General features: G+C 59.6%; 1 protein-coding gene across 2 annotated transcripts in view; it reads right to left on the bottom strand.

Annotated features, from left to right (window-relative positions):
* The window catches only part of ABCA13 (ATP binding cassette subfamily A member 13), a 114,322-nt gene that overhangs the window by 62,560 nt on the left and 38,877 nt on the right, over positions 1-12,885 (bottom strand). For both annotated transcript variants that reach the window (XM_053661418.1, XM_053661420.1), the window contains exons 17-23: positions 11,897-12,073; positions 10,376-10,682; positions 8,295-8,409; positions 6,824-7,153; positions 5,334-5,403; positions 3,732-3,863; positions 977-1,114 (exon numbers count right to left, since the gene is read on the bottom strand). In XM_053661418.1, the coding sequence (XP_053517393.1) occupies positions 977-1,114; positions 3,732-3,863; positions 5,334-5,403; positions 6,824-7,153; positions 8,295-8,409; positions 10,376-10,682; positions 11,897-12,073 (1,269 nt within the window). The remainder of the gene's footprint in view (positions 1-976; positions 1,115-3,731; positions 3,864-5,333; positions 5,404-6,823; positions 7,154-8,294; positions 8,410-10,375; positions 10,683-11,896; positions 12,074-12,885) is intronic.

The raw sequence follows: 12,885 nt of genomic DNA, 5'->3' as shown, positions 1-12,885 counted from the left end.
TCGTCCAGGGAGGGCGGTGCCTGCGATGCACAGGGCCCCGCCCCTGCCCTGTCCCCTGGGAGCTGCTCCCCGCTGGCAGGAACAGGGCCTCACTCAGGCCATCCGGTATGCTGCACCTGCCAGCTGCCCAACTTTGCTCCCACTGTTCACAGGGGCTCACTCGGGACAGAAGCGTGGTCAGACTGACAGTGACCAGAGAAAACTCCAAGGTGTCCTACCCTGGGCGGTGACCCTGAGGTGGCACACACAGGAGCCAGTGGGTCAGTGGCCATGGCCACACCACAGCAGCTGCCTCGCCCTCTGACAGCAGCTGAGAGCTCCACCTCTACCCAGGCGTCTGTGTCCAGGCTCTCAAAGAAAACTACCAGCCACCAGATGCCACTGAACCCTGCCTGCGCATGGCCTTTCCAACATCATCATGACCAGTCCAGAAGTGGCAGACCCCCTTCCCTGCGGACAGGCCGCCTGTCCCAGAACCTTCCCTGCTTCACCCCCTCCTGCCCTGAGTCCACGCACAACCTGCCCCTGTCTCGCCGAGCTCACTGTGTTACAGTGCCCATCAGCCCCAGGACAGGACCACGCCGTCTGTTGTCTCCACCCAGCCCTGCTGCTGAGGATCGGGCTGGAGCCCCAGCACCTGGCCCTCTCCTGGCCTTGCAGCTCAACACACCCTTCCTCCCAGGACAGCCCTCCGCCTTGGAGGCTCTAGGTGTGAGCCAGCACCCACCCACCCACGTACATGGCCTGTGCACCGGGCTGTGCCCAGTGTGGGGTGTCGTGCTAGGGTCCGGGGCCATGCCGTGAGGACCACCAGGGGCTCTCACCACTTGGCCTCACCCATAACCCTGCTCCCAAGCCCACGGTGGCCTGTGGGGGGCCAGAGACATGCACAGTCACAAAGGCTCGGCCGGAAGGAAAGCCAGGGCAGAGCCCAGCAGAGGGAAGACAGGTGTCCCGTGTGTGGCTCCTCACCAACCTGCAGGATCGGGGTCCTCACGGGGGAGGCGCCAGCTGGAACACAGACCACGCCGCGCCTGGACCACCGCGCCACACACGCTCCTCCAGTGCGACACAGTGAAGGGGAAGTACCATGGCTTCCTGACACCGAAGGTTCCTGAAAAACAGGACACCGGCCAACTCAGGCCAGCTTCTTCTCTTCTCTTCTGTTCTCTTCTCTTCTCTTTTTTCTTCGTATCCTCGTCCGAGGACATTTTTTCATTGCTTTTCGAGAGAGAGGAAGGGAGAGAAAATTGATGCGCAAGAGGAGCCTTGATGGGTTGCCTCCCATATGCAGCCCAACCAGGGGTCAAACCCAAAAGCTAGGCACCTGCCCTGGGCAGGAATCGAACCCACACCCTTTGAGTGTACGTGATGACACTCTGACCACCTGAGCTACTTTTCCACACAGCAGAAGCTCCTATGACAGAACAACCCAACTAATTGACACAAAGTGTTCTTCCATGGTAGCAGGCTCCACGCACACCACACAACCTGGGGCCCCCACTGCACTTCCCTGAGAGGCCTCCAAGCAGGCGCTCAGGAGACGGGCAGGGTCGGTCAGCACCGAGAGCAGCCCGGGCAGGCACCAGGCACTCCCCAGAGCGCAGCCCCCGGCCCCACCCCTGCCCATCGCTCAGCTGCCCGTCCCGGTCTGCCTTCGACGTTCGCACGGACCACCCACCGGGTGCGGGCCGAGGGCAGGAAGGACTTAAGCGACTGCACACCCACAGAGCAGAGCTTGAGGCGCCAACCCATCCATCCAACACATGTCAGCCTCTTCAGCTCGGCCTCCGGCTCAGCCCTGCCCACCTGTCAAGGTGGGGGTGGGCTTCCCGGTGACCGCGTCTCCACATCCTTTGGTGCCCTCTGGGGCTTACGTGTGAGGGTGGCCTCCAGCTGCAGGTGACTGAAGACATCAGGCCCCACGTGATGATGAGTTTAGGGCTCCGGCCCTTGAGCAGAGAATAAAGACAGCCTTTCGCACGCTCCAGTCAAAGGTTCCAAATGACCACAGTGATTCTGCGATGCAGGCAGGCACCGTGCTGGCATCCGGCGCAACACTCACCCTGTGACAGCTCAGCCTGGGCCCCCAACACACAGGCTGAAGCCCAAGCCCCCAGGGTATGTGTTTGGAGGAAGAGTCTTCCAAGGGACAGTTCAGGTTGAACGATGCCACCAGGGTGGGTGCTGATTCCACAGGGCATGTCCTCGTAAGGAGAGGTGAGGACACGAACACAGAGGGACAGCACTGTGGGGACACGGGCAGGACATCCAGGCCCACCTCAGAGCACAGACACTGCGCTGCGTGGACACAGACAAACGGCTCTGCCTGCAGTTCCTCCCGAGTCCCAGGAGCCTCTCTGGGGGGACCTTCTCTCACACGGCCCCCCTCGCAGCCCAACGCAGCGGCGTGTGGTCCCACCCTCCAGAGCGCCTTCAAGCAAGCCTGTGGTCACACCTGCCTCCCCCACCCCATGCAAGCTTTTGGAAAACGTGCTGCAACGTTGGCCTGATGACGAACTGCAGTCCCCAGAGCTGCTGGGAGCAGAAAGAGTCGAAGGTGCACGGAGACCTGGCTGCCTGCACACTGGCTGTCTGGTCATGCCAGAGGGGGCAGCCAGAGGGACACTTTCGGGAGGGAACACATGGACCGAAGATGAGATGGGGGAGGGGCAGACACACGCCCTCTCGGTGCTCTCTGCCTGCAGTGAGCTGGCCCCTTGTCCACCTCCTGCAGGCGCCCGGCCCCCTTTATAGCAAAGACTCCGCCTCCATCGCTCTGCGGCTCTGGGCCCGGCCGCAGTGACTTCCCTGCCACTCCTTCTGTCCCCCCAGGAGGACACAGGATGGAGCCCAGGTCTCTCACATCTGGGCTGAAGCAGAACTACCCGGATTAGATTCTTTCAGCCAACATCAGGCCAGTCTGCTCCCCAACACATCTCCCCCGCTATGTAGCTGTGTGTACCCCAAACAGGTGTCTTCTCTTTGGTGAAGTTGGTTAGCATTTTAAAAAACAAAAATAAAAAATATATAGTCAGTTCTTACAACTTAATTAAGTTATAGAAGAAGCACATGATTAAAGCAGAAAATGAAAAACAGAAAAAAATGTTGCATAAACCCATAAAAATGTTTTACAAATTTTTAACTATTAAGAGATGTATTTTAATAATTAGATTGGCGAACTTTATCATTTTATTTAGTTTTCTGAGTGTGACTTAAACTCTTACAATGGAAAATACTGCCGACCTGTGTTACTCATGTCTTTGGTGTTGAGGAAGGCATTCCCTGTCTTTAAAAATTACTCTTGCCCCGTTTACTCATTATTTGTTGTGATGTTTATTTCTGATGAATGTATGAATAAGTCTAATTTTCTCTCCCTAAGAGGTTGATGGAATAATGTGCTCCTTCTCACTGATTTAAAATGCACACCGTACCATGGGGAAATGATCATTCACAGTGGGTTGGTCACTGAACATCCTACTGACCCATCTGTCACCACACAAGACCTTCACTGTGCTCACCCTGGCCAGCTCGCAGCACGGCGCCAGCTCAGCGGCAGCCACCACTCACTGCCGTTACAGCCAATGACTGTCAAGCACCATCGTTAATTAACTCCTCTGTCTGTGCCTCTCTCGCTCCCACTGGTACCTCAATGTGAGGCGACAGCACAAGCGTTTGCACCCAGGCTTTTCAGCTCACTCTCCCGCCCCCACAAAGTGTGGGACTCTTACCAGGAATCAGGTTGCTCAGGTACCATCCACAGAGAAGGTAGAGGCCCGAGTCGAGCAGAATCACCCAGCACACCCCACCGAACGTCATGCCCACTGGCTCCAGGGACTGGTCCACGTTGCCCCACTGGACCCCTGGAAGGAGGGAGGGGGCAGAGTCAGAGTGAGTGGGACGAGTGGGCTGGTCAGTCCTGTGGCCTCCAGTGGGGCTCACAGTCGACGGCAGCTGATGGCTGTAAGAACAAAAGTCAGGCCGAGGCCACGGGTCAAGTTCCACAAAGGGGCACCCACTCGTTAGTCTCACACTTGATTCGATGACACGGGGGGAGTGACCATCAACATTGTAGTATCTAATGTTTAAAATGTTTAAAGTTTGCTTTACTTAGTTTAGAGACAATAAGCATGTTATAAAAAAATAATAATAAGGCTCCTTGTGAATCCAAACTCTAAATTATATTATTTTCTCCACTCTTAGAAAATACATAAACAGGACATAGAAAACTTGGAATGGAAAAGAATCATTATTTCTTACATTTGCAACTTATTGCTGGACTGAAACATAATTGAGGCAAATAGTCCACTCCCTCACCTGTCTGGTGGTACCAGCCTGGAACTCCAGAAGTCAATGCTTTAACACTGTGCGCTCGTGGGAACTGACTCTGAACATTCAGAGGATGCACAGTGGCCCAGGATCTCCTCTGCCCTCCTGACCCACCTGGGTGGAGAGGAGCCCCAGGCACACGGGAGGGCAGCACAGTGTCAGCGTCTCTCTCTCTCTCTCACTCTCGGCACAGTGCCGCACTTGGAACTCAGAGCAGTCTGCTGTGTTTTGCGGAAACATCTGAGAACCCCACAGCCAGGGCCAAGTTCACTGGCCAGTTTCCGAATAGCTGGAGTGGAGAGTGGGGGGTGCATTTACTGCATGTATTTTACCTGTGAGTTGTCACAAAACGCACCACAAAAACCACATCAACACGTAAGAAATACTTCTGTCCTGTCTTAAGAAGTTAGTTGTCAAAATCTCAATAGAAGTGAAAAGTGCTGCCAATCAAGTTTTTAAGTATCGTTTTAGGCTGAGTTAATAGGGGTAAAGTGCACATCAAGTAAAGGAGATGGTCATCCTCTCTCTGCACTGGTCAGACCTGTGTCTGCATCTGGAAGGACCCGGAAAGTCCGGGGCAAAGATGAGGGCCGACCGGAAGCACGTGAGCGGCTGACACATGAAAGAGAGAATCAGAAAGAGAAGCTGGGAAAGTGAGCTGAGGTTCAGGAGACGGGTTCCTGTGAGTAATGCCCCACACACAGGACACGCATGCACGCCCGTTCTGGGAAGAGTGTGGAGGGGTCACTAAGTCACCTCGGGCACTGGGGTGTCACAAGGATTACCTGGTGGGCTGACCCACAGGCACATGGCTATTCCTGACTGTGCCTAAAACCAGGGCAACCGACGCAGGTGGCAGCCCGTCAGCCAGGCCCAACGCCAGGTCTGGATCCAAACGCTTTGCTTTGTGAGAAAGACTTCCCACTGTCCGGCTCACCACAGGGCAGCACATTCCCAAACACCCGAACCACCGAGAGTCACTCCCGAGAAGTGTGCCTTCTCACCTGCCTCCTGCCCTTCCAGGAACGTGATGAGAAACACTCCCTGCCCGAAGGCGGTGGTGGAGAAGAGGCACTGCGGGGGCCGGTGGAGAGAAGAAGAGCAAAAACAGCCCGTCAGTGCACTACAGGCCGCCAGCCCACAGCACCGCCTCCCGACTTTCCCACACGGCCGCGGAGAGCTGCCCGCGGTGGCGCCGCTGTTGTCAGCCTGCGCGGGAACTCAGCGGCAAGCTGGCAGTGTTCCACGTTAAAAGGAACGATTTCTCCCCCAGGGTGCCTGAGGGGCCCTAAAGCGCCCTCGCAGTGCCCGAACGTGGCGGCGCAGCCGTGGGGCGTGGGCAGAGCGTCTGCTGCTCAGCACGTGGTGGGCGGGTGGGCAGGCAGCACAGCGCTTGCTGTTCTGCACCAGAAAGAGCGCCCAAGGGAGCCTGTTCCACTTCCAGGGCCGAGCTTCCCCATCAGGGAAAAGCCACGGGACTCATCTCGTGTTTGAATGAACAACGTGCCGGAGTTGGACGCTTTCCTTGCTGGAACACGTAAAAAGGAGACGAGACCTTGTAGGCGGGGGGCCCTGCAGGCCGTCTGTGCCCCTTTTCCTCCACACAGGCCTGTCTGTGGCCCCAAATGACCAGGGGGCTCACTTTCTCTGAAACACCGGATGGGCACTGCCCGGAAGCTGGCCACACGGGCACGAAGCTGTGGACGAACTGCCGATGGGACAGGACTGCCCCTCCCTGCGGATCTGTGCCTGCGCACAGCACCCGTGGGAAGAACAGGCCGAGGGGTTCCTGACGCTGGAGGCAAGGACCTGGGCTCCCACAAAACTTTCACCCTACGGCTCGGAATGAGCCGGGAAGGGGCCCTCCCCAACCAGGGAACGTGCAGCAGCCCCCCAAGGAGTTCGACCCTGAGCAGCATCGAGCCGGTGCTTGCGGCTCCGGCCTGGCTCATCTTGCCAGCTGTCTGCTCGAATGCCCTGCCTGGCCAATGCTGCGCTGCCAGGCGAGGGTGGAACAGAAGCCCCTGCCCTCCCCCAGGGTCGTGCTGAGGACCCGAACTCCTCTAACACTGTCTCAGAAGGTGCACTTCCAGTGGGCGAGCGACTCTCGTGGAGAGGTTTTCTCACTGAAGGTGGTGTGATTCATGACACTTCGTGAAAAAGGCTTACTTTTTTGCTCTTGAAATAGCTATGGAAACCCATTTCTTTCCACACATGAAGCAAAGAGAATGAAACCCTAGGCTTCCCAGTCGATGCCAGCAACGGTCCTGAGAGCCCTCACCAGACACACCCAGCACACGAGCAAGGCCTGTGCCCTGGGCCGCCCACCCACTGCCTGAGGAGCTGCTGCAGGTTCTGGGACTCCCACCGCGCTGCTCGCCCCTGCGGGGGGCAGGGACGATGGTGCAGCCAATGCCACGTCGACAGGGAGCTACACGCTGAAAGCTGCACAGACTCCGCCCTGCCCCACACTCTTGCCCAGCGGTCCACCTACCAGACACGTCTGAGCCGCAGCACCCAGCCGGCCTCTCAGCACCAGCAGGACGACGTAGGGCAGGAAGCTGGTCACGTACAGCAGGCTGCTGCAGAGGGCAGCCATGCTCGCCCGGTGGAAGAGTGCGCTCAGCAAGTAACTCAGCATGATGACCGACACCCCAAAGTCCAGGAGGAAGAGGAAGACCACGAAGGCATCGCTGTATGCGAAGATGCCGCTGGTCTTCAGGACGACCGCCAGGATGGCACTGCTGACGGCCACCACCGCCGCATTCTCCAGGAACCAGGCCAGGAAGTGGGTGCCGGGGTGCACCCCCATCATGCTCAGGTACTGGGGGGGGAAGGAAGCCCCCTGTTAGCCCGGCAGGGGTGCGGAGAAAGGAGGGTCAGACAGACGGGAGAGAAGGCTGCACGGGGGCAGGCGAGCGGTGCCCAGAGCGCCCCCTCGGGACACGGGCCCCGCCAGCGGCAGTGCGCAGGGCACTTCCTCCAGCAGCCCCGATTCCACTCTCGAGACCCTCAGAGAAGGGGCCGCCATCAGGTTAAGGCAGAGAGAGCCGAGACAGGTGCGGCCACGAGAGAACGGACTCCCGTGTGAGGAGGTGGCGTCGGGAGAAGGCCCCCAGAGCAGGTCCCAGGCTCAGGCTGACGGGCTGCAGGCCCTGCGTCTGCTCATTCGTGTTTTTGGTTCTGTCGTCTATTGTTTTCTGTTTTGGTTGTGGTTTTGTTTCACCAAGACAGAGAGACGCAGAGGAGCAGCGCTCTTCCCTGGGTTTGGGGGGCACTGCGTGGGCATCGGAAGGCACTTTGCTGAGCGACTCAAAGTCACAGGATCACATTGGTTTGCCCACCAGCCCTGCCGCTGGCTCATCTGGAGCGTCACACTGTCTCTGAGCACCATTAACAACAACTTCTGACCCAGTGGGACATGCTGTCACCCGGGCCCTCAGCCCAGGGGCCCGATGGGGTCAGGGTAGAAACAGGGATCAGGAGCGAGTCATCTGTTCAATGGTAGCTGCAGAGGCACGGGGCACCCGGAGCCGAGGACACGCTCCCTGGCCCAGCCCCCCACTCCCCTCAGCAACCAGCACCACGGGAGCCGAAGACCTGTGCCTGCCGCCTCCCGGCCTCGCTCCTCCGCAGGCTGGGGTGGGGTGGGGGTTCCAGATGCCTCCACAAACTTTCTCTCTCAACAGCAGTGCTGGCAGTCTATGCCTTAAAGACGTCAGGGTAACAGCATCGAGGCTGGGCTTGCGAAGTCCCAGCCATAAGTCAGGATGGGCAGCCAGTCACTGTGTGTCTCTGGGTGGGCTGAAAACTGTGGAACGAGCTGTGTGGGCTTCCTTTCTTCGCCATCTTGTGTGAGAGGACAAGCCTGCTCAACGCTGGCAGGTGTCAGACCCACAACGACTTCCCCGGGACAGGCCCGGCGGAGGGGCCCCCTCACCTGGGCAAGCTCCAGGGCTACTCACCCCCTCTAACTGGATCTCCCGCTCATACACCAGCTGTCGGACCATGCTGGCCACAGACACCATCCATGCCAGCATCATGATCAGAGGGAAGAAGAAACCCACGTTGTTCAGGAACCTGAGGGCACAAGCCAGGGCACACCTGAGGGCCAGCACAGAGGCTCTGCTCAGAGTCGAGCTGCAGTCAGCACGGCGCTGGGCACATCTCTCGAGGCCCTCGCAGGCCAGGGAGCGCTGACAGGGACCCCGCCACAGGTGTCCCGGTTCACCGTCCTTGCAGACTCCCAAAGGCCCCTCTGGCGCACTGCCCCCGCCGTCTCCAGCACCTGCCTCGGCAGAGTGCCCCCACGGGGACAGCCTGTTGCACACGCACACAGGGTGTGAGACACAGGAAGGGAGCAAACGAAAGGTCCTGAATTGGGAGTGTGGGGGGCACTCAAAGTAAGCCAGTGAAGACAGAGGCGTGGGACAGAGCGCGAAGCGTGTTGAGACAGCTTCACAGCAGTGGGGAGGGGCGTTGCTTCCCACAGGGTGGCTGGCCGGGCACCTGGGGACGGAGCAGGGCAGTCCTGAGAGAGGAGCCACTCCACTGCCTCTGACACCGGGTGGCCTGACTGGCCAACACCCCTTCCTTGGCCTGGACGGTGTCCACAGAGCTCTGCCACCTGCTACACATGAGCACACGAAGGACAGTGACATTTAACAAGTGGTTTCTCTGCCCACCCCCAGGGGGCGTCACCATGCGATTCAGCACATCAGGCCCCTCAGCGGGATGATGGGGACGGGGCTGGGGCCCAGAGGAGTGTCCCAGGGCTCGGGGCTCCCAGGATAAACGGGAATGGAAACTTCAGCTGAAAACAACAGCTGCGGCCAAATGGAGAAAGAAGGGCATTTAATGAGTTTACCTGGTGAAAATCCCAAGGAAAAGAAGCAACAAAAATGTGCATGTTGAGGCCCCCTCACCGGTCTAACGTGGGCCAAGCTGGTATTTTTTTAAGACAGGAGCTTGACCCTTCGAGCGTGAACCCTGTCAACCCTTCACTCTGGACTTCTCCCAGGGCAACTCAAAGCCCAGGTGCCAGGCGCTCAGAGCTGCCACTCAACCCCCAACACCCTCACTGTCCCCTCCCAGAAGCCCCACCGGGTGGACTGACAGAGCCCAAACGCCCTGCGCGAAGCCCCAAGCGGCCTGCAGAGAAACACCCTCTGTGCTCTAGAAGCTTCTACGGCACTGGTGCTTTGGCCGTCTGAAAACCCCCCATGACGCTGCCCTATTCCTTGAAGGGGCATGTTAACCCTGGACGTTCTTTACTTTCACGAGGGACACAGTGGTTCCCACCGTAGTGTGGACCTGTGAGTCCTGGGGCTGAAGGAATGTGGTTTTACACAGTCCAGCTCCATCCAGCCCTGCGTCCTTCAAGTGCATTTTCCCTGCGTGTGCACTGAAAACAGGAGTCTTGCGAGCTGCTACCAGACACCAAGTGAGCAAGGGAGCAGGGGAGGGAGATGCAGGTTCAGACTGAGAAGTGCGTGGCCCGGCCTTGTCGAACAGACCTGTTTCCCTGGAGGAATGGCTCCGTGGCTCCCCTTTCTGCCCGGCCGGCCGGCCTGCTCTCTGCCCCGACACCACCGCCCGCTGCCCCTCCATCTCCCTGACGAGGGTCCTCACCCATCTGCAGCCCACGGAGCCCATGGCCACTGTGGGCCGCTCTCTCTGCCACCTGCTGCAAGCCACACTCCCACTGCCCACGCACCTGTCCTGAAGAGGACGCAACCATTTTCTGCTCCCCTAGTCCATCAGGGGAACCAGGGATCAGACAGGCAGAGCCTGGCGGACACTGTGCCCCCAGTCGGTCGGGAGGGCCTTTGAAGCCGCCTGCAGTCCAAGGCGGAGCCCTTGGGTCACATCAACACCTACCCTCCCCTGGGCAGCTCAAGCGCAGGAGACATGCCCCTTGAGGCCTTAAAGCGGGACAGACATCTTCTGTGCCCCTGGAACTCGTGCAGAGAAGCTGTGGGACAGCCCCGCCTGGAGCCTCAGGCTGTGAGTGGACCTGGGGCCTGGGTGGGGACGAGGGACTCACAGGTCACTGCTGTGGCAGGGGTAGGGGATCGCCTGCGCCTGCACGGCCGGGCCCGCGGCCTTCTGACCGGTCTGCTCCAGGATGATGGCTCTCTCGATCATGTCTTGCAGCGGGGCGAAGACATAGTTGTACTTGAACCCATCGGCCGGCAGGCTCTGAGGGTGGAACTTCCAGAACGGGTTTTTTACCAAGTCGGTCCTCATGCTGTACAGGACGCTGGTCCGGATGGTGTAGGTGATGTGGGGCGGCAGCCGGGGAGGGTCTGCCCCAGAGCTGCTGCCGACCGAGGACGTGTTGAAGATGACACCTGATGGGGAGGAGGAGCAGGCCCATCACCACCGGAGCCTCGCGGGCAGTCAGCACAGCATGCAGCGGGGGGCTGGGCCAGCGGGCTCTGCTGAGCCCTCTCCCGAGGGGAAGGCTGTGCCCTAGGGAGGCCGCGCCCACTGTCCTGGTTATCCAGACAGTGGGCAGGAAGCAGAGCCAGGCCTTCCCAGTTCCCAGGCAGGCCTCTTTTCCATTTAATAAAACCATACCGTGGTATCGTTAATACGAACAAATTATTTGTTTTGCATTTTTCAGGACTTGAAAAATGCCGCAAGGAGGCTGAGTAATCCGGCCCTTCCTCTCCAGGACAACAGACGCCTCCCTGGGAACTGGTGTTCTGGGAGCCCTCATCCTGGTGTGGACACCGGGTTCCACCCCCTGCCACGTGCTTTCCCTGAGTTCTACCTGGAGAGCCGGCTGTGGGCTGAGCTGTGCCTCCCCCAAGCTTACGTTCTGGAGCCCCCGCCCCGCACTCAGAGACAGCTTGTGTGGTGGCAGGGTCTTTGCAGAGGACATCAGGGGCTCTAACCTGACCCACGTCGTAGAAAGAAGGGGAGCCGGACCCTGGCCTGTGCAGGGGGCAGGGGGCAGGGCGGGGAGAGGGGGCTCATGGTGTAGGCAGCCGTGGGCACACAGAGGAGGGTGGTGGTGGGAGCCCCCTGCCAACACTCAGGCTCCGGGCTCTGGGCTGCAGGCTGCACCCCCAACCACCAGACACAGCCGAGTGAGAGCAGTCCAGCACATGAGGACGCACACAAGTGCCAAAGCGAGTGTGAGGACATGCTATTGTTCTCTGAGACCAGTGAACAGTGAGCAGGGAGCAGTGAGCAGACAGGGTTGGTCGGCCACGGTCCTTCCTCCTGCTCACCCCGGGATGCACGGCACCATCATTCAGTGAGAGTGGTGGCAGAAACCGGAGTGGACCTTGCACCAAGAAACCCGTAAGTTGTCCTGGGAGACTGAACCGCGGCACCGCCTGGTACAGCAGTAACAAGATGCGGTGAGCCGTACTGGGCTGAGGCCAGTGGCAGCACTGGCAGTCACTACGGTGCAAGGCCCTCTTCTCACCGCGTCGGCCTGATTCCACTCTATGTGGAAAGGACGCCTTTCTCTCTGAGCCACCAGAGGCACGCGCAGGGGGACACGGCCTGCTGTCCCGGGGCCCCGGGCACAGGGTGATCACTGGGTACTTACTGGCCAAGAAACTGTTCTCCTGCCTGAGCTCCTGAGCCGCAGCCTCCAGGACGGTGACGGACTCCAGCCCCCGGAAGCGGTTCAGCACCACGCAGGAGGACAGGTTGACCAGGACGCGGCCCAGGGCAAGGATGCGGGTGGTGCCCACTCGGCTCAGCATCCTGCCCAGGATCCCTCCTGAGGACGCGAACACTCAGACGTGGCAGCGCCCCAGCACAGCGTCTCCCACCCCCACAGTGGATGCTGCGTGAACACCCCGGATGTGCAGCTCCCTCCCTCTGAGGGGGGAGCTCACTCCCGAGATGCAAACTCTGTTCACGTGCACACTGGCTGCTCCCCAGCTGAGTGTGCCCACCCCTGTCACAGCCGTCCCCTGACTCAGACACTCTCACATAGGTGGAGAGGGATGGCTGACTCACGCAGGGCTGGTCAGTGGGGACAGGAGAGGGAGCAGAGAGCGGCCTGGGCAGCAGGAAGAGGCTGTCACCCAGAGCGTGGCCAACACGTCGCTCTTCCAGCCGGACCCGAGCGATCCTAAAGCGCCTGCCTTCCCGGGAGCCTGGCCCGCACAATAGCCGGTGGCTCCCTGGCACTGAGGTCCCACAGGCAGCTGTGCTGGGAGGTGTGTTGCCTCCGAGGGGGCCGCCCCGCCCGAGCTTGTGCACTTGAGCAGCAAGGCAGAGCTGAGGCTGAAGATGGAAACACTCCCAGGATGAGACACCTGGGAGGGCTCGGTGTCCCAGCGCCAGTGTCAGGAGGGGTCGGGTCATGGAACAGAGACATGGAGAAGCCAACGATCCCAGGAAAGTCTGTGTGGGGAGAGCACCCAGGACACCAGAGCAGGAGAGCAGTGACCAAAGGTCACCAAGTGTACAGTGGCACGGCCTATAGAGGAATTGAGTCCCCGGGGCTTGCTCTGGCCAGGGCCGCCCAGCAGAAGAGGCCACCAGACTGCCCAGGGGCCAACACGGCGTCAGCAGAGGTGTGTG

This window comes from Artibeus jamaicensis, unplaced genomic scaffold, assembly GCF_021234435.1.
Source record: "Artibeus jamaicensis isolate MK-2021 breed Jamaican fruit bat unplaced genomic scaffold, CSHL_Jam_final contig_1016, whole genome shotgun sequence".
NCBI classification, from domain to species: domain Eukaryota; kingdom Metazoa; phylum Chordata; class Mammalia; order Chiroptera; family Phyllostomidae; genus Artibeus; species Artibeus jamaicensis.
This window is presented reverse-complemented; position numbering and strand designations above follow the sequence as displayed.